The sequence below is a fragment of the Strix aluco genome, chromosome 2 (assembly GCF_031877795.1).
Source record: "Strix aluco isolate bStrAlu1 chromosome 2, bStrAlu1.hap1, whole genome shotgun sequence".
NCBI lineage: Eukaryota > Metazoa > Chordata > Aves > Strigiformes > Strigidae > Strix > Strix aluco.
In genome coordinates, this window is record NC_133932.1 from 5434511 (window position 1) to 5454576 (window position 20066).

A 20066-nucleotide genomic window follows, 5' to 3' on the forward strand; every position below is an offset into this window, starting at 1 on the left:
TATGAACTACGTGTAAAGTAGACAGTTGGTGTGTAGGATTTGATGATGACAGCATTGCAAAGAACACTGCAGAGTACAGTAGGTCATACCTGGGCTTTTCTTTCCTTTCAGGTTGCAGGAGGTTCGACTGGAAGTCTTAAAGAAACTGCTGCGGAGGCGTGAGGAGAATCAGAATAAGCTGGATGCCAAGCGCTTGGATGACCACTGGCAAAATCATCAGAAGGTTAAAGAAGAGAAAATTAAAAAGATTCAGCATGACTGTGCACTGAGTAAGTTTGACAACCAGGGAGAGAGTAGTATGAGACTTAGTTTTCAGACAAGCCATTTCTGTTTTCACAAGGTTGCAGTTTTTATTCAAGATGAAACAGGTTGTATCCACAATATAGATATGCGTGGCCAGCATTTGTTCTGGTCAAACAGGTCATGTTTTATATTAACCAGCAAAAGCTTTCATAAATTTCCAAAGATGGGGCTTTTGTTAGAACTATTTGTATGAAGAACCTTCTTGCATTTGTATTTCCTTTTCAGGGCTCAGGAAACTGATAGCTAAGGGGAATAATGTGATGGGGAAGCTGCAGAGACGAGATATCATCAAAGAGTATATGGACTATGCATCACAAACATATGCTCCTTTGTCTAGAGTTGGTTATTTCCCAGACAACCATTCTGAACGCTATGTGGTAAAAAACTTGTATCTTAACACCTTTGCAGGTAAGGCATTTTGGAAGACTTAAGTTTGTATGAGATACTTACTTAACATATTAACAAAACTCAAATTTGTCTCCCCACCACTCCATTATTTAATCACTGTTTGTATTTCTTAGGACTGTGTGAACTGGAAGCATCTCTCCCAGATTCTGTCACCCAGGTCAAGATTGAAGCTCCAAAACCTAAGTACACTACCACTAAGACTGGGTTTATTAAAAGATCAGCAAAGCTAGAGGTGGAGCTGGCACAAATTCACCAGGTATGGAGCTGCATCCAGCAGCACGTCAGTTCCTCTTAGATTTGAACTGCTCAGAAAACCAATTGGGAAGATGCGTGTGTAAGCTTTCTCCCAATTTCTTGTGATAAATTCGTATTTTTTGTAAGACAACTTCAAGGACAGAGTGGATCAAACACTCAGACTGTTGTAGGCATGTCCAGTGGTGCTCTGGAACTCAGTCTGTCAGTACTCTCTCTCCCTAATATCTGTGCTTCTGCTCCAACCCTACAGAAAACAAGCATAGCTGCTTCTGTCTTCCTACAGATCAGGTATTTGGATTGGAACATATTAGGTCAGTTAGAAATTCCCTCCTGCCATTTGCTCATTCTCATTTCTCCCTTGCTTTTATAATGCACAAGTGGCAAGCGTACTGGTTACGCTGTCAAACTACTAATAATTAATCTGGATTCATGTTATAAAAATTCTGTACATTTTAAAAAAAAATGTATGTTTTAAGTACATATTGTAAAAACACCTGCAGCAAAGCATGATTAGAGTGACCCTGCTGATAAAATTGGATCAGAACGGTGGATGCACATCACTGTTGTTCCCTAACAACAGCATCTGATTTCCAAATGTGCTAATAGTGTTTTGCATATCTTAATTTATCACAACTGTTCATGCAGATGAGGTGTCCATATATGCAATTAACCACTGAGGAAAGAAGTGCCTCATTTGCATCTACAACCACAATATTTGCAAATTACATGTACTTTTAAGTACGCTTCTTGTGATGCTGTTGAGGGTTACCTCTTTTTAAAATCAGGCGTATTCTTGGCTGACTGCTGTGTCACTGAAAAATACTGAATTTCATTCGTAAAGCTTGGCATCTTTCACCTATGCTTTATTTAGTGAAGAAATATTTCATAATTGGAAACTATGTGTATAACTTTCTTGTTTTAGTGTAATTTAATAATACTCTCAACAAAGACAGTAACTTTCTACTAATGAATTTTAAATTGAAATCTTGTTCTGAAAAGTCAGTCATCTCAAATTTAAATTCCACTGTATTTTTGTAAAAGATGAAACGTTGCATCTGTTTATTATCCAGAGGGAAAATTTTCAAAGAAAATCTTGAGTGCTACAGGAAGCGTTCAAGAACTAAGGACATTGATCCACTACAGTTTTAGAGAAGACACAATAGTATTGAAGGGGTTTGAGTTTGAGTGCTTTTTGCATAAAATTCAAGTAGTGACTATGTATAATCTGGATCATAACACAGTTTTCATAGGGAGCAGAACATTAGCCCAAGCTTTCAGAGCTGAATTCCAATTACAACAATTGTATTCTGCTTGTTCAAAATACTTCTCATGGTTTGAAAGAATACAGTGGCATGTCTAAACTGTAGTCATGGAGAAGTATGCCCTAATGATGGTTGGTCACACAATAATGTCTCTTCAAAGAAAAATTGGTGGCCGAAAGGAGATGGAAAGCAGACAATTGTTCATATTTTCTTTCTTAAATCAGCGTAGATCACTTGGTCTACATTTTATACCAACCAAAGGGCTAACATAACTAATACTCATTTCCCCATCACAAGAAGGCAAAATGTATATTCTTTTAAAATCACAAAGCATTTCCTTTGCAGGCAAAGATGATAAATCCACTATGCAAAATGTAACTGCTGCTTTTAGATATACAGAAGTAGACACCAGCCTGGCTGATCCAGACAAGCAGAAGGTACTGACACTGTGAAGCACCCAGACTGCCTCAGCCATCGTTTGATTTAAACAAACTTTCTGTTCAGAGTGATAAGAAATTACTGCCCTAATTAGCACTTGAGCTCTGTGGTGCTGTTAGTGGTCACTTCTCCCATCAGAGGCTTTTGCTTCTTATGTCTGGTGGCTATAGCATGTTCTGGCGTAGCAGGGTCTCTCCGACAGGTCCACCTCATAAGCTACTGGAGCTGTCAAGATGAGTAGAGGGTGCAGAGTGCTTGAGCTAACAGTATTTAGCACTTGAGAGGACAGCTGTCTGACCACTTGGCATAAGCAGTCTCGGTCCTGCCAACAACCTCTATCACCCACAGTATGAAAGAGGTTTAAAGCAGGCAATTAGGGATCATCTCAGAAGGGCAGTGTGTTGCTTTGCCTTATTTCCATAGCTGAGCAGCTAGAGCAGTTTTCAAAAGCCTCTTCTTAGTGCTGTCCTAGCACACTTAAATAATCCTAGAAATAAAGCAGAACTCTAGAAAATTCAGAGTACTCACAGTGATCTAGCTCTAGAATGAATTTCTTCCATTTTCCCTGGATAATCTGTGGAAGGAGGTGGCAAATAGAAGAGGAATGCCAGATTTTAGCCTCAGAAGTAATCAATTTTAATAAAGGAAGTTTCCAAGGCTTCCTTCTCTGCCGAACAAGTGGCAAGATGGACTAGTCCTCCTTATTATGTTCCTCTTGGTTTGCCATATTGAGGGTTTTCCTAAGCTTAAAGCTTGTAAGAAGGGACAAGCAACTATCCAAGGAACTACAAAAAGGATCTGTGTCCTCTTGAGAATAAGAACAGCTTCTCCCATACTTGAAACTATGCCAAAAAGAAGTGATTTTAGATTTTTTGAGGAGCATCCTGAAACCTTTTGCGGGAGTATTATGTACACTCAGCATCCTTTGAATAATTCTCTAAAACAAGAGAACATGACAGAAACAGGAGTCACCCAGGACTTAGGGTAAAAACAGTGATCTGTATCTTACACGAGATCTGTAAAAGGACAAGGAAAGCTAGTTCCTAGCCAGTGCAGATGACCATGCTTTAAGGAATGTAAGTGAGCCATTATATAGACAGCCTTGTGTGAAAATCCAAGGCATTAAGGAGATAACATACTGATACACCTAATTACTGTAGGAAAGAAATGCAACTGGGTAACCAAATACACCAAGGAATGGAGGAGCTGCTAGAAGAAATCCCAGTGCAGAACAGTGCGTGACTTTAGGCTGACTCTCTATGCTCTGGTGACTCAAGAGGGGTGAAGTGTCAGGTAGTTTCAAAGTGCTGGATCAAGATGATGTCAGAACAAAGAACCTCTCACCTGAGCATTAAGTGCAATTCTCATCATGTCTGTTTTCCTTTATCCGGTTGCTGGAAGGAGGTGGAGAAGCAGAGGGGCCAACAATGTCTCTGGAGAAAATCTCTGCCAACTTCAAAGCGCAGGAAAACCTGTTCAAGCAGTTATTTCATCAAGAACAGATCTCCAACACAGTGTTAGTTGGCTCATGCTCAGACAAGCTCTAAGAGCTATTATGTCGGTCTTAATCAGCCAAGATGCAGCGGCCATGCTGCATTGCAAAGTAGATAGTCAGCCCATCCTTGATGACCAAACCTTCCTCATTCGTGGGCTAAAAGGAAGAGAAAGAAACATGACTGTATAGTCTCTGCTGTATGTGAAAATAAAATACACCTAGTGGCTTGTGAAAAGGAGAGGATCACAGAGAAGATAAGGAATCTAAAGAATGATTTATTTGAACGAAGAGTTGTTTCTCAGGCCACTGTCCTGTCAAGAGTTCTGCTTCTATCAGAAGCCGTCAGAGAAGCTAAAGTGTATGGCCAAAAGCATGGGTACAATTTGCTGCGTTTGCCAGGAAAATGAAAAGGAGATGAATTGGGTGGTACTTCCCTGCCAAATCCAACCAGATTATACCATGACTCTGAATCTACTACCTGAAAAAAGTAACGTAGTCTACCTCAGAAAAATTAGAGTGTGATATGTAGGCAGTAACATTTGAAGCATATTGTTCAGAAATTTAGCACTTTTTAAAGAAAGTATTTTACAGTGATTCTTGGGGCCTGGCATCCCTATTTCGAAAAATGGTAACTTGTTAAGTTAGGCAGAACCAGTTAATGCAAAAAGTGATATTTTCTTTTTCTTGTCTTACATTAAAGTCTTAAAATAACATAAAACCTCAGATGAGAGAAAGCAAATGGTAAGCATTTTTGACTTAGTAAAGATAGCAAAGCTGGCACTAGACTATGCTGACATGAAGACAATAAAACCACTTCTGAGAACTGCAGTATTTCTCAAATCCACATTAATAAGAATTCCCTCTTGTCAGAAGTGCTCATAGATTTTTCTGTCTTTAAAAGTTATTATTCTGGTTGTATTTTGTTATTCTGGTTAGCAAGAAATATTTTTGGAGGCTAAGGTTTTATTAGAAAAAATCTTATGAATGCAACATTGTACTAATAAACATTGGACCCATTGTTTTCAAAAGTATCACAATTACAGCAGCTTTTTTCTTTCACTTTCTCCCCCTGTCATGCAAAACACCTTATAAATCATAGAAAGCACTGTTATAATCTTCATGCCAGAGATCTCTAAGGTCATCAAATACAAGAAACAGTTCAGAAAATCTCTCAATATTTTGGAGCTATAACCATTTCACATGGCTTTATAAGCAGTTTATAGACTCTGATTCTTGTGTTATTAACATGGTCCATTTCAGAAGTTTTCGGTAATAAAGCATTTTATCCCCTCCACCTAGAAACTCTCTCCTTTTCTGGAGCAATTAATTATCCTGTCCTGAAAGGTCAGATCCAATATGCAAGAAAAGTTTTGTACAATGACCACTGGAGTTTCAAAACTTCATTAATTTTACAATTAAATTCTGTGCAGGTGCCATCAATTTCCTGTTACTGGAGAGAGAAATTCAACATGGGATTTTTTTTCTTAAGTTTTTCTCTGTTTTCCCTCCCTAGGGAAATACTGTATTTGAACATTTGAAAGACAGAGAGTGAGAAAAAAAAAAGGCACACTTTTCCTTGCTGGAATATGTCTGTTCTTTCAGTAATAAAGATTACAGATCCAACCCATACAGTAGTAGGATTATAATTTTGAAGGAGCTTTAAATGTACATACTCTCTTCCCTTTCCTTTGTGAGCCAAAGTGTGATGTCCTACAGCAGGCAAGCATTGGAAATGCAGTTGGAAATGATTATCTGAATATCTTGTACTAAGTAACTGTGATGGGAAGTTGGCAGGACTCCGGCTCTCCAAACAGTTTGAAAATATCTTGAAAAAGTTGAGGCCGTGGTGGCATTTCCACTCCTAGCCTGCTTTGGCTGACAAGGTTTGGCATCTGCCACCAAACAGCTGCAAGCAAGTTAAACCCCACTCTTAATGGGCTTGTGGATTTTCTTGGTAGAAGGAAGTTCTCAGGCAAGTTAGTTTCCTTTTTGCCCTTAGTCCACTTGTACAGTTGCTGCAGGTGCCACTGGGCAGTTGCAGATGAGTGGAGAAGCGTTTCAAAACATATTTTGCAAGAAAGGGGTCCTGGGTCATTTGGTTCAACCCTGCGCAGTAACAGCGTATCATACAAAGACATTTCACTGAGGAAGGGCCACAGAACAGTGACAATACACTCCTCAAGTGACCCCCTCATAAAACCTCCTGACCACATAACATTTCTAACCCGCAGTAAAAAGCGTTATACCTATAGTTAGGCAAAGAATTGTAACCTTTCTGTAGTGATATATAAGCTGTAATTAAATTGTGATATTCCTACCCAGTTTTCATGTTTTGAAAGAATCCTACCTCTATCTTATAGGAAAATACTGTTTCTGTCATTGCATAAGGAAAGTAATACACACAACTGCCTCTGCTTGCATACGGGTCAGCGTTTGACTGGTTCAATGAGATTCCTATTTTAAAATGAAAAAATAAATCTGAAGTATGCTTTTATTTAAGAATGTATAATGTTAGAGATTAAGTTCATACCAATTTTAGACTAATTTTAGGTGACTCACCCTATGCAATTGCTGATGACTTACTTGTAAATATAGCAAAAATAACTCTCACTTCCTACTTATGTATGATTTTGAAGTTCACATCAGTATCTTCTGACCAAACAACAGCCTCATCGACTGACCATATTCAGTTTTTCAGTTGATGTGCAGCAAGAAATAGAAGCCACAAGCCTGCAAAGTGCAAAACACTTTCAGCTCCCTGTAATCAGTGTGATCAGCAACAGTCAGCATCTAGAGGACTGGCCTTGTTGTGTTGTTCTATCTAGCCCTGTTCTGATTAAATTGTGTGTCTGTTCTAGGCACTACTGGAGAAGAAGAATAAAGTCAAGGAGCCAAAGAAGCCCCTCCATTTCCTTGAAAAAGTAGAAAGGCCTGTTCCGCGGCCACCCACTCCAATCCTGGAAAAACCATCAATTGTAAGTGGGCTGGTTTTAGCACATTTTTTCTGTTGATCCCTGATTGTTTCCTACACGGTTGTGAAAGGGATGCCCAGAGAAGGAAAGAAGTAAGCTTTATCTTTTTTGTGTGTATTCATGCTAGAAATAGCCATCACTATTTCTTAAGACTCTCTTAGTCTCTCTTTATTCTATAAAGATACTAGCAGCTGAAGAATTGACAATGTTTTACAATATTTGTTGGCCAAATCCTTCACTAAATTCTATTTAATAAATAAATAAGTAGACATGTTATTCCCTTGTTCTTGGGGAACAAAAAGGCAGATTATTATTATTATTATTATTATTATTATTGTTGTTGTTGTTGTTATTATTATTATTACTACTATTACTATTATTATTATTCAGTGTCTTCCAACCTTCTGATCTGACAACACTATTGTAATCCAGCAGAGCAATTAAGTTGAGTCCCATTGAAGTCAGTGAGACTTTGAGTGCTTAGCACTGAGCATGCACTTCATTAATTTGCTGGAGCGAAGCTCTTGTCATCATGCAGGATGCAGCCTTTGATGAGCATGCCCCAGTTCACAGATGATTCTTCTGCAGAGATTGAAATAGCAGTAATGATGTGTCATAGGGGATGTGATAAGCTGTAGGAAAAAACAAGTTTTTAGGGGAGCTGCAACTTCTTTTCCTTTCTTAAAGTAACATACTTAAGAGGTGGTTGCCCCAATGGATTGCTTTGTCTGCTTATTAACACCATTTTGATGATGTAGTAAGAATCAGGCACAATTGCCATTTAAACTTGTGAATTTAAGAGACTCACACAATCGTGAAAGTGAGAGAGAGGAAGCCTTATTAGATCATCCATGCTGTCTTCCTTTGTGCAGTATGATGTGCTACATTTTATACAGTCTATTTTAAGATGACTGAAACAAGAATGTCTCCTTGGGAAGAGCTTTCCCCAGCTTTACTAACTCTAGGTATTAGATATTGTATTGCAGTGGTAGATTTACCAGTTTAGCAGATTTTTAAGTACTTCTGGGTAACATGGAAAGAAATCAGAAAGATTTATCCCCCAGTTGTTGTCATTCTTGACAACAGTGTTTACAGATTATAGGTTTTTTTAAAGAGTTCCAATACAATATAATTCCACCTAAATGAATTCTGTCAACATTTGGTTTATTTTCAAGTATCTTTATGTGCGAACACATAAAAGAGTAGAGCTCTCCAGTGAAGCTGTAAAATCGGGCCACTTCAGGCACTGAAGAGCAGCACTAACATCTCCTGCCTTACAGAATCCAAGTGAGGTTTCTCCTACCAGCTGGCTGTGAGGAGCACTGAAAGCAAGGCTCTCCTCTGTTGTTAATGCTTCTCTTCCTGCCATACACACATACGAGTACCAACTGCTAAATGCACCAGCCTCTTCCCGCTGCAGTTGAGGATCTCAAAAGGAAAGTGTGCCAGAGTGACAGGCGGGTGACATGGACCACAAGGGATATAAAAGAAAGTGAAGAGAATGGAGGCACTACTGCAGGCCTCCCCCAGTCATTTCTTACGCACTTACTAGCCACAACAAGTTCACAGAGCACCTCTGAATTCCTTCGATGGTTTATCACTTTCTCCCAGTCCCCTCTAGTTTTCAGCCTGCTCCTAGATCCTTCCATATCCTTAATTCCTTTTTTTTTCTTTTCCTGCAGGGCACGATAGGCTTTCCATCTCCCCTCATTCTTACCTGCTGGTCTGTAGCAGGCAGATGGAGAAGATGATGATTACCCTTGCTAAGGCATCATTTGCAGCACTGAACAACAGAAGTACAGAAAAATGCATCTCACAAAAATTTAAACCAAATCTTAGTTTAAATCAAACTAAGCAGTTTGGCTTACCTGTCCAGTATAAGTGCCATCTCCATTTCCAAAATTCTGTCCTGAAGGGCTTTCACACTGTAGCCAGGTGATGTGGTACAGTTTAGCTCTCTAACTGGGCTGGAAATTCATCCCTTCTTTCCAGAGAAAAAGAACATACCAAATTATAAGGCAGTCCTTTGGCTAGTTCTGCTTCGCTCCTCCTGGGTGGTGGTGTGGAAAGGCAAAAATGCTTCCTTTTGCATTTGGAAAACTTAATCTTCAACACCTAAGAAAAAACAGATACTAAGATTTAAGCCCACACCACTTCTCTCATCCCACGCTCTTCCCTGTTTTTCCGGCACTTCTAAAATACCACATTTCAACACAGACCTCATAGGCTCTTTATTAAAAAAAATTCCTTGCAATTTTTAGACTTCTTTTTATCTTTCCCAGGCACCCAATGGGCTTCTTCCTTCTGCTACTGTCAACTCCCGACTAGAATACCCCACAGCAAGAAAAATGCTGCCAGCTGTTCTTCCTCTATTTAAAATAAGCCTTTTGTTTTTTCCCCTCCTATGGTCATGTTCCCTTTTCCCACTATGCTCCATCATTCTTCCAGATTGGTATCAGTCACACAATGCTAGGCCAGTAAAGTTCTCAAAGAGACAAATCACAATGTAATGTAATTAATTTTACTTCCAAACTATCACCTTCTGAGTCTTAAATTCACTGAGTTACTCTGATAAAGGTCACCACTGGGATAAATATCAAAAGAAAAATTGTATGTGTTCCCTTTTAATTTAATCCCTTTATTTCTGGTTAACAGCTCTCTTGCACCTCCTTCAATAATAATTCCATCCCCTTAGTGCCTTGACCTGTTAAATTAATGTAGCTGATGCTCATTTTGCAAACTCAGATTCAGTCAAGCTACAAATAGTACTTCTAGTGCATACAGTAATTTTCTCCATCAACATCTCCTTATCATTAGGTACTCATCTCTAAAGACCCTCTAAAATCTCAAATAGAATCTAATTATACAGCCTTTCTCCCCCATCTCCCCATGTAAAACATGGAAGTACGTATTATTATGACTCACCTTTCCCTAGAAATTAGAAGAAGGGTATTCAGAAATAACTGAGAAAAAGCTGGATATGAGTTAGACTTTTTGATAATTAGGTGGATAATCTATAGAAATCTCAGCCTCCAAAGAAATAATTATTGTGTGGATATTTCTTGTGTTTCGGCAGGAGGAAGAGGAAAGAGAACTGGCAGTGATCTGTCTGCAGAAGTTACTCCGAGGCAGGGCTATTCAGAACATGGTGTGTCTCTTCATTTACGTCTCTCTTCAGAATGATGGTGGGAATGATTGAAAGTGTGTTTGCAATCTTTCTTCCACAGCAGTAATCAAGGGTAATGAGGCTTCTGCAGCATATCCTCTTGTATGTTATCTGGAGTCCTTCAAGGCTTTGCTCTCCAGCCCAGATTTCTTACAGGAAATTCTAGGTTCCCACACATGTCTGTGAGTGTCTCCCTGTTCCTGCCATTCCCTACACTCAGCTGTTTAATTAGATGCTTCATAGCGGAATTACTCAAATGGCAAATTCTAGTCTAGATCTGGACCATGAGTACATTTTGCCTTGATTATGCCAAGATCCCAGGCACAAGAAACCTCCCACATCCCAGCAGGGCAGCTTGTATTTCATATCATCTTTCCAGTTTCCTGTGATGGTGAGCTGAACCTTAGATGAGGAGCAACTGAAGCATACCACCATGATTTCCAGCAAGTGCAGGACCCATCATTCTGCTTTCAGTGGAGCAGAAGCAGGTCTAGGTAAAAATTGAGTAGCCATGCCTCATGGGCTTTATATTGAGCAAGTCTATCACTTTTGATCAGACCAGTCCAGAAGGTTTGTTTTCATGCTGGCTGAGAATATAATTGATATTCTCTCTTGCACTATTTATTTAACGTTTGTGAAGTGTTCCCACGTGGGGATATGACCCGAGCTTTGGCAATCAATGCAATACTGTGGAAGTGGCTTGAGGGGGAATATAGACTTCCCAATTCTTCTCCCATTCTGTGGTGATCTGTGAGAAGGATGTTTGATGCTATTGCAAGACTGTTGACTTTCACATCCTGAAATGTCCCATCATTTTAGGAATCTCCTTCCAGCTGCTACTGGATCAGAAATACATGACTCAGTTGGAGAATGATGTGATCTTTTGTTGCTGTTGGAAGTCCTGCTGGAAGAGAAGGGGAATGAAAATAAGACAGAGTCAAGAAAGGGCTGGGCCACATAACCCCATAACAGGGACAGCAGCAGTTTCAACAACTTCCCTATTAATTTATTGCTTTGAGCTGTTGCTGGACTCCCTCAAAACGAAGGTCAGAGAACTGTAGATGTTGAAACAGGAGACATATAACCCTGGACTGAGGAAAAGGAGCAATGCTCACACTGGGAAGCTTTGACATTGAGGCTGATATAACAGGATATGCAGAAGGCTACTGCCCTTTTCACTTGACATTGGTGCTGCTGTTCTGCATTCCAGTGGTTTGAGTTCTGGGCAAAGCCAAGCAGAATGAAAAAAAAAAAAAAAATTATAATAAAGTAGCAAGGGATTGTCTATACTCCACAGCAGAAGTCTCAACTTTCATCTTCTATGCAGGAGGGTTTAGACAAGATTTACCTGACAGCTGTAGTGTTTGCCTAAATGCGGGCACAAATTCCTTACAGAGAACTAGGTCTTGGAAACAGCTGACCTTGCAACCTGGGGAAAAAGGCTGTGCTCTGCTGGCAAAACATATTGATCTATATTCTCCATTTAATATACTTGGTTGTTTAACTTTATTTTAAAGATGTTTGAAGGGAAGGAGAAGCGGCTGGAACTGATCCAGGAGCTGCGCACCACTCACGCACTCCAGGAGGATGGGCAGCTGCTTTTGAAGGCAAAGGAGCAAATGACACAGGCTCTACAGCAACAGCATGACTTGCAAATGCACAAGGTTTGCCTGTATTGATGGGAATGCTGATTCACAACACTGTCCTTATCGGGCACTCTGTGCTTGCAGTGCCACCAACGCACTCGTATTTAATTTCTTTATGTTTTCTGTTATCCACAGCACAGAAGGCACCCCAAGTAACAAAAACGGTCTCCTAGCACAGGCCAAGCATTGAATGCTTGAGGGGCTAAAATTGCACTCTCACTGCTGTGGGGGCTCTGGGGAATGTCAGAAGCAGACTGAGGCGCCCTGACCACAGCTGCTACCCAGGCTGCACTTGCTTTGTTTGCAGACAGAGTGCTTATTTATATTTACAGGGCTTTGAACAAACTGCACTGTCAGATGAACCTCAGTTTTCCCACATTTCAATCCACTTGACTGGTGCTGTGACCTGGCATTACAATACGTGATTGTCACTCGCATCTGTCAGATGTTTTATTGAATGTGTGTTACTGCTCTGTCATTTCCCCGTTCCTTTTCTAGCTTGGCACCCTCTCAGGCTCCTCCTCAGGCATAAAACATCACAAAAGAAGCCAAAGCAGACTTACTTTGTAAGCCTTGCTGGGCTCGAGACTCCCAGGACCTTAGCAATGGTGTCACATCGTAGTACTTGCCACTGTTCCAGAGAGCAGAGCAGTTTTGGGCCCCATCCTCTGCCAAGGATGTAGTGAGAGCTGGGGATGCAAATTCCCATCCTATTTCCTTGCAGGACCACAACCTTCCAGAGCAAAGTGAATCAAATGGTAGATGCTGGTCTGAAATGGATTATAAAAAAAATTTATCCAGACTTCACTGCATCTCAGCTATACAGTATCTCCCACATTCCTGCAGGTTTTCCTGTAGTTTTTGCTACTCTCCTGTTTTTTCAGTGACCAGCTGTGAGACAATTCTGCAGGTTCCAGATTATGATAACAGCATCCACTGGCCAGCTGGCCTGGTGGAGATGAAACCAGACCACTGCTTCCTGCTGGGTGGGCAGCAACAAAATTTACCCTCAGCTCTCAGTAAAAATTGAACTGAGTGACTGTTTTACTATTTATCATTTCCAGATGCTCCCTCATACACAGGGAGCCCAGGTGTGGAATGCAGGAATATGGAATTTTTCTGTTGGGGAATTAAGAGAAAAATAAAAGCCTTAGGCATTAGGAACTTGAAATGCTCCTTCTCCTCTGGAAGCCCAGGTGAGAGTGAAGGAGAGAGCAGCTCAGACACCATAATGGAATTCGTAGAGAAGGAGAGAGAGAAAATGGTAAAGATGCTGACCTCTGATCTCACAATTTCCTTTTGGGAGAGCCACTATCCCCCTCTGCTGGTATCTACCTCCTCTACTCTTGCATTTTTTTTACTGTGTCTCTGAGGGCACACAGTCCAAGGCTCAGGTCTTCAAGTATTTTGAACTTTTAAAACTCTCTGGAATGCACGTGCAGGAGTTTTCCATGTGTGTGGCTATTTTAGAAAGTCACTGATGACTTCACAATTCTATAGTTTTTGGTGGTTACAGTTTTTTTCAGGTTTTTGACCTTTCCAGTATAAGAGGTAGCAATTTTCAAGAAATGCTTCGTGCAGAAAGAGGACAGAAACTCCAGATAAAATGGTCAAAGATGAGGGGTTGAAAATTTCCAACCTCATATCTAACAAAAGTCTAAGACAAGAGTGTTCCTGGGTTATTTTCCTCCATTTCACATCAATTTTAGAGACAGCACCTGGAGGACTAAAGAGGAAGCACCACTGTAGTTGAATGTTATCCCCTGCTGTGGGGCTACTGCATTGCCATGCTCCATTGTAAACATGCATGGGCTAAGCACTGTCACTTCTAGATGTGTGCCACACTGACAATCCCACTTTCTTTGAAACACTGCATGAGCAAATGGCACAGCAGTCTAAGAAAGCTGATATACTACTACTTGTCTGGGATATTTCAGCTCCAGTTTGAGTTTTACATTCAGGTCTACTCTGTTATTGCCTGTTTATTCCAACAGAAACACCAAATCCCAGCCAGTTCCAGACATCCCCTCCTGCCAAGGACTGGGGCTTCATAGTACATACTGGAGATAATGAACTTACCATAGATCTTGTCCCTTTCCGAAGTGCAATCCCACGTACCCAGCCCATAAAAGATGATGTGCTTGGAACGAGAAGTGAATGGCACAGGAACACTGAACACCTGGAATCTAGTCTCAGCTCTGTCACAGACTTTCTGATTTTCCATTACCTGGAATTTTGAGGTCTTGTCTGCACTTCTAGAAACTCAGTAGAATTCCTGTCGATTTGAATTTGTTAGCAGTTAGTAACTTGTACAAGTTTAGGTAGTAACTCATTACCTAAAACTGTAGGGACTCATGGTTGCTGCATTATCTCAGCAAGTTGAATCACTTTGGTCACATCAAGAATGTCCAACCAAAGAAAGACATTCCATTTCACTGAGGTGGCTTGGAACTGTAACAAACATTTTGTATCTTTAGAAGAGGATAGAAATGTGGATGTACTCACAGTTGCGGTTTCCTAAATCTTTACTCAAGCTTCCTGCTTGCAAAGATTGAGGGTTTAATTTCCAAATGCTAGAAAGAATCTTCATTTGCAACTTTTGATGTTGTTTTTCTGTTCTGGTCTAGCTAAGCTTAGCACAGAAAGATGGAGGGTGTGCAGCTGAAGTCACTTTTATACCTCCCCTTTCATGGTCTGGGCAGCGGAGAGTTCCCCAGTAACAAGCAGATGGCCTCAGCAACTATTCTGATTATAGTCACAGCGACAAAAGCGGTTCATAATACCTGGAACACAGTGTCTAGTGCTTTATCTCCTCCCACCCACTCAAACATAGGGGCTGCTTGTCCTAGTGTGACAGTATTGGGACTATTCCCACCCTGACTAGTTTTGGCATCTTTGAGCCTCTTTATGCCATCACAGCCTATACACAGGAACATTACATTATGCAGAATCCGGGCCAGCACATGTAAAACAAGAAGAATGCAAAACTCCTATAGGGTTGGCCCATGGATGATCTGAGTGGATGCTACAGAGCTGTTTCACATGCCTGTGGTAGTCCTGGGACTTTGAAAAACATTCCTGGGGTTTGTAACACAATTTTTTGCATTTTTTTTAAAAGTTGTCATCAGTGGAAAACCACTTGGCCCGGGAAGAAGGAAGGGTACTGGCAAACACATTTGATTTCCTGTCCAAAGAGTTGGTGAGGCTGCAAGAAGAAAGGAAGATCCACGCTTTTGTCATGCTGGCTGAGAGGCAGAGGCGGATGCGGGAAGCGGAGGAGAGCGGACGTCGTCAGGTGGAAGAGAGGCGGCGGCGGGAAGAAGATGAGATTTTCAGACAGGCAAGAGAGGGAGACTGGTGGGCCTGTGGACGGTTTGTAGGAACCACCTCCTTGTGGGAAAGTCCAGATGGAAGGGAGGTGCTTCAGCTCTGATTTTGGTGATGGCAAGTTTTAAAATTGAGGGGGAAGGCTTAGCAAAGAGAGGGTGATTCCTTCCTAAAGGAGTCATGCCCGTTAAATTAAGGATGATCTGAATACCCCTACAGACAGTCCTGTCAGGCATATCATGAATGAATGTAGGTTTCTAAATTTCCACAACAAACACCTATGGAGAATGGATGTACCTAGGTCATCTTTAGGAATAATATTTTGGCAGCACTTTGTCTCACAGAACTATTAGGTGCTCTCCCAGGAAGGATGCCTTTAAGCAAGGTTTTGGAATGATTTTGCCCCCAAAAGTGGACTGCAGATAATGAGAGGTACAAAAATTATTTTGAAGTAATGATAACAGATAACATAACCTTGAAATCCAGGAACAAAAGTCCTGAACTACAGTAGTCCATAACTATTCTATAGTCCTATTCCCTAGCTCCTGACTGCATGAAGCATATTTCTCCCAGTTGAAAGGAATGAGTGGGAGCCTAATTGACTAAACCAATAATTTTCAAACTTTGTGGGAGGAGGTTAATACCAGGAGTCTGGCATCATGTTTATTTTTGTTTTGATTTTAGCTTCTCCTCTTTTCTGCATCTCTGAGTGGGAAGCAAGGAGGGTCAAAGTGCCATAAGCTTATGCCCTTCAGACTAGCAGAAGGAAAACACCCATTTCTAGAATCTCTGCTCTACAACCATTATAGGGAAACCAATAATTTTATCTTGGTTTTATTCATATTAGTTTGACTGGCTTCTTGGAACCCTTTCCTTCAGGATTTGCTTGAATGAAAGCTGGTTAATCTACTGAAGTCAATATTGATGTTTATTATTTGCAGTTGTCACTCAGGGGACCATGAGAACTGACAAAGCAACTGCCACTGCGTTCACAGAACTAACCTGCTGCAACAGAACTGGATCTGCAAATAAGTTTTTCTTCCACCACTGGTTCTTTCCTGCACTGGTTTCTGTTCAATTAGTTCTCAGAAAGAATGATTAGAAAATAAATTTTTACACAAGTTATTCTTCCCAGAAAGCACCTCTGAAATCAAATCTCAGGCTGGCCTGCCTGAAATTAAGACTCTGGTGAAAATCTGTTGGTTTTGCTTCTTTGGAGCTCTGCTTCCACCATGCTCCTGGCACAGCAATAGGCAGAGGAACAATATCTTGGTGTTTTGTTCCAGGTGGTGAAAGTGCACCAGAGCACTATTGACTCCTACTTGGAAGACATTATCCTGAGCAGCATGGAGAACACAGCTGAAGAGCAAGCCAGGGAAGAGGTTCAGAGAATGGCTGTAGAAATCAATGACATCGCTTACGAAATGGAAAGTCGGTACGTTATTAAACGGCACATTAGAGGCTGTTTACAGCAGTTTAGGACCTGCCTGACTATCTGCATCTGTGGTTACGTGTATAATCTAAGACATAGGAAGGGCAGAGCAGTACTGTTCGTGATCGCTTCGTTAGCGTGACTGCTGTATGGGAACCACACTGTTACTACACACATATAAATCCATCAGAGCCTTATTTCTATACAGCATGTGCCAGATTCCCTTTGCAAATCACTCGTGGGATCTGTGAATCACCCTTTTTAGACTTCTCCATGCCAATGCGATGCTGTGACTGAGCTTTAAGTGAATCTGGGAACTGCCTAAAGCAATACCCATTCATACTGGTCTTTTCATTTATTTACACTACTACAGAAAATCCGTTTGAAAGAGATGCTAAAAGATACAGCCATACAGCAGCCTTTCATTCTGGGGTGGCTGTTCTTTAAGAAACTGCCAATTTCCATGGGGGTCAGTCATATTGATGGCTGCCTGACAAGGCACTTTGAGTAGAGTAAGTTGTTGAGAACACCACAGTCTTGTGTTTGGCTGGGGCATCAGCAGTGAATACTTTTTAGGACCTGCCAAACCTCCAGTTCAGTTTCTATGCTCTTTTTCTGGAATTAAGCCATAAAAATCCCAATGACACAGTGACTCTCCTATGGTACAGCAGCTGTGTATTTTGTAACTAGATGAATACAACCAGAATGTTGAAATCCTTGGGGAGAATGAAGCGTAGATAATGCATGCAGCCCCTGGGCCAATTGGGAACCCACCAAACACTGGCATGGCAAAGAGCACGGGGACCAGCCAAATGCAGAGTCACAAAAGGGAAGAATTTAGCAAACTCAGCAATGGGCCAAAGACTAAATTGACAAAGACGCAAATCCTCAGAGGTATCTGCGTGTCTAACTCAGTTTGTCATCAGCGAGAACTGGGCTCCTAAATACCTTTGAGGCTAAGGAGTCTAGGGTGATCTTCTCCCTGGAAATACTGCTTTCCAATGCAGTATTGAACACATTGGCAGTGCAGTGCAAGGGGAATAGTCACACTGTCACCTATTTGTAGGACAAAGAGAGACCCGCTATCCCCAATAGTGAGGATATTTACAAGGGAGTCATGTTTGCAGAGGTGATCTGGAAAGAAAATTAATATACTTATACCACTCTGCATCTGTTCTGTAGTCGAACTCGCCTACAGTCAGAAGAGATTGTAGCAGAGCTAGTTTATGATTTCCTGATTCCAGAAGCTGAGAAAATGTCTGTCAGAGAAAAAGGTAAGGAGTCCAGTGACTTTATTCTCTTTGTGAACTGCTTCACCCTCCTCACCCTAACTGACTGAAAGATGCAGTAGCAAGAGTTGTCTCAGTTCTCTGAGATTCTTCTTTTGCCCTCTGCAGGTAGCAAGTTAAGCCCTCTGACCCTTTTTCACCAATTTCTCATGAGATTTAGTCTTTTAAAACGGTGACCTGAATTCAGACTTGATGTACATTTGGTGTGTCTGCAACAATAGAACTACATGAAAAGAAGCAGCCAATAGCACCTTCAAAAACAAATTGGGAACAGTCTTTAAGTAGCATGGCTGTGAATTGTCTATTATATGGCAATTTCTAAAAAATGTAGAGGTCTTTAACAGGCAGATTATTTAAATATATGCCGTATGTGGAGGGAAGATTATATGCTTTTCTGTGCGTTCCCCCTCCCCCCAATTGGTTGAGAGCTAGAAGCAAAGATAAGGTTTTAGGGTTGGCTGTAGTGGCATCATGTTTTAAGTAGATAATCTTGCAGTTGTAAAGGATGCTTCTGTTTAGCCAAAATGGAATAGTATCTGTCAAAATCCAGACGGGAAGGCCCTGAAAACCTGTCTGTTACGTTAAGTATCATGACTAAATGGCTGTTCTTAACTGGGATGTTTCCACTGACCAGCACACTCAGAAGACCGTGACTAAACCAGTCACCCACAGAAAAGCAATTGTATCACAATAGAGTCTGAAGTGGTCCCTGCTGCAGTGTACTTCTCTGACTTGAGAACAAAGGCACTTACTTCACTGCTTTTTTTGTTGCTTGTGAATGAAAACACAAACCCTGCAAACAGATTTTGTGGTCTCTGAATTGTCCAAACTTTCTTCCTCCTAGTTTGTGTATTTGTCACAACAACAGTATCTGTTCAGCAGCTGGCAATTCTGCGTAAGCTGAAATCAGCTCCCTTCTCCTTAGCCCTGTTTCTGCAAGCCTACCAAAGCAGGTGATGTAATTTTAGTCAATGAAGCCTGCAGCTCAGGCACTAACACACACAGGTTAGCCTGTCTCAGAAAGGAGAACAGAAAGAGAAGACCTGGAGATGGCCTAGGATTCTGAAGATATAACAGTACCATCAAGGAAGAAAATATAACAACAGCACAATAAATGCAACAGCAGCTAACGAACAAAGCACCTCAGAAGCACTCCCAAGCAACAGAGGAAAAAAAAAATCTTCAAAATCTGTGATAGCTACAGTGGGTTTGCCTGGAAAGCAAAGCTAGACCCAGACAAAAATTAAAATGGATGCTGCTGGAAGGGCTAGAGCAATAGGTGATAAAGGACAAGAGCTCCTTCGAACGTGAGCAAGTGAAATTTGCCACGATATTCTTGTGACAGCAGACATCAAATGTCAGGAAGAGACCTGGCTCATACTCTGTTCTGTTATTGCTGCATGGGGTGGAGGGGACTCCGTACACTTAAGAGAGAGCTGAATTCTACCAGATGTGGAACACATCCTGCCGTAAACCTCCTGCACAGTGATACCTTCAGGGAAGCAGAATCAGTAACTATTCCATGTAAATCCAAGGGAAGTATTATCAAAGAATCGCAGTAGCTCTCATGAGCACATCAGTGTGTTGCGTTCCCGTGGCAGCTTTTAAAGCTTACCCTATAGTGAGCCAGATGATTCATTATGAAGCTGTGTTTTAGCAACGTGGCACACGGTTGAGCATACACCTGCCTTGAAACTAGCAGGGAGTGATCTGAGAGCACAGTTTTCTGGCCTGCCAGAGGAGCAAAGCCATTTGTAGAACAAAGATTTGAGGGCCTGGTTTAGTCTTTGCCTACACTTTAGCTTCCCCTTAAACACCTCTATTTTGCCATTACCTAGTCTTCCCTTCTTATTTTTTTTTCTCCTCTTTTTGTCACATTCCTATGCGTAAAAGCAGCGATTAATCAATACTGGCTCATCCTGAAACCCCTCTTCTGAACCCTCCCTCACTGGAAGTAGAAGTCAATGTGCTGATATGAAAAAACCTGCTTTTAAAAGGACAATCACTCAACAATTTGAGCCTGCTTTTTTAAGATGGAATTCCCTGTGGATGGAGGAAGGGACTGCAGCAATA

General features: G+C 41.1%; 1 protein-coding gene across 2 annotated transcripts in view; it reads left to right on the forward strand.

The window, feature by feature from the left end:
* The window catches only part of CFAP91 (cilia and flagella associated protein 91), a 31600-nt gene that overhangs the window by 9610 nt on the left and 1924 nt on the right, over positions 1-20066 (forward strand). For both annotated transcript variants that reach the window (XM_074808795.1, XM_074808803.1), the window contains exons 8-16: positions 112-269; positions 529-711; positions 825-967; positions 7020-7136; positions 10210-10281; positions 11817-11963; positions 15064-15285; positions 16559-16707; positions 17887-17978. In XM_074808795.1, coding sequence (XP_074664896.1) covers positions 112-269; positions 529-711; positions 825-967; positions 7020-7136; positions 10210-10281; positions 11817-11963; positions 15064-15285; positions 16559-16707; positions 17887-17978 — 1283 coding nt within the window. The remainder of the gene's footprint in view (positions 1-111; positions 270-528; positions 712-824; positions 968-7019; positions 7137-10209; positions 10282-11816; positions 11964-15063; positions 15286-16558; positions 16708-17886; positions 17979-20066) is intronic.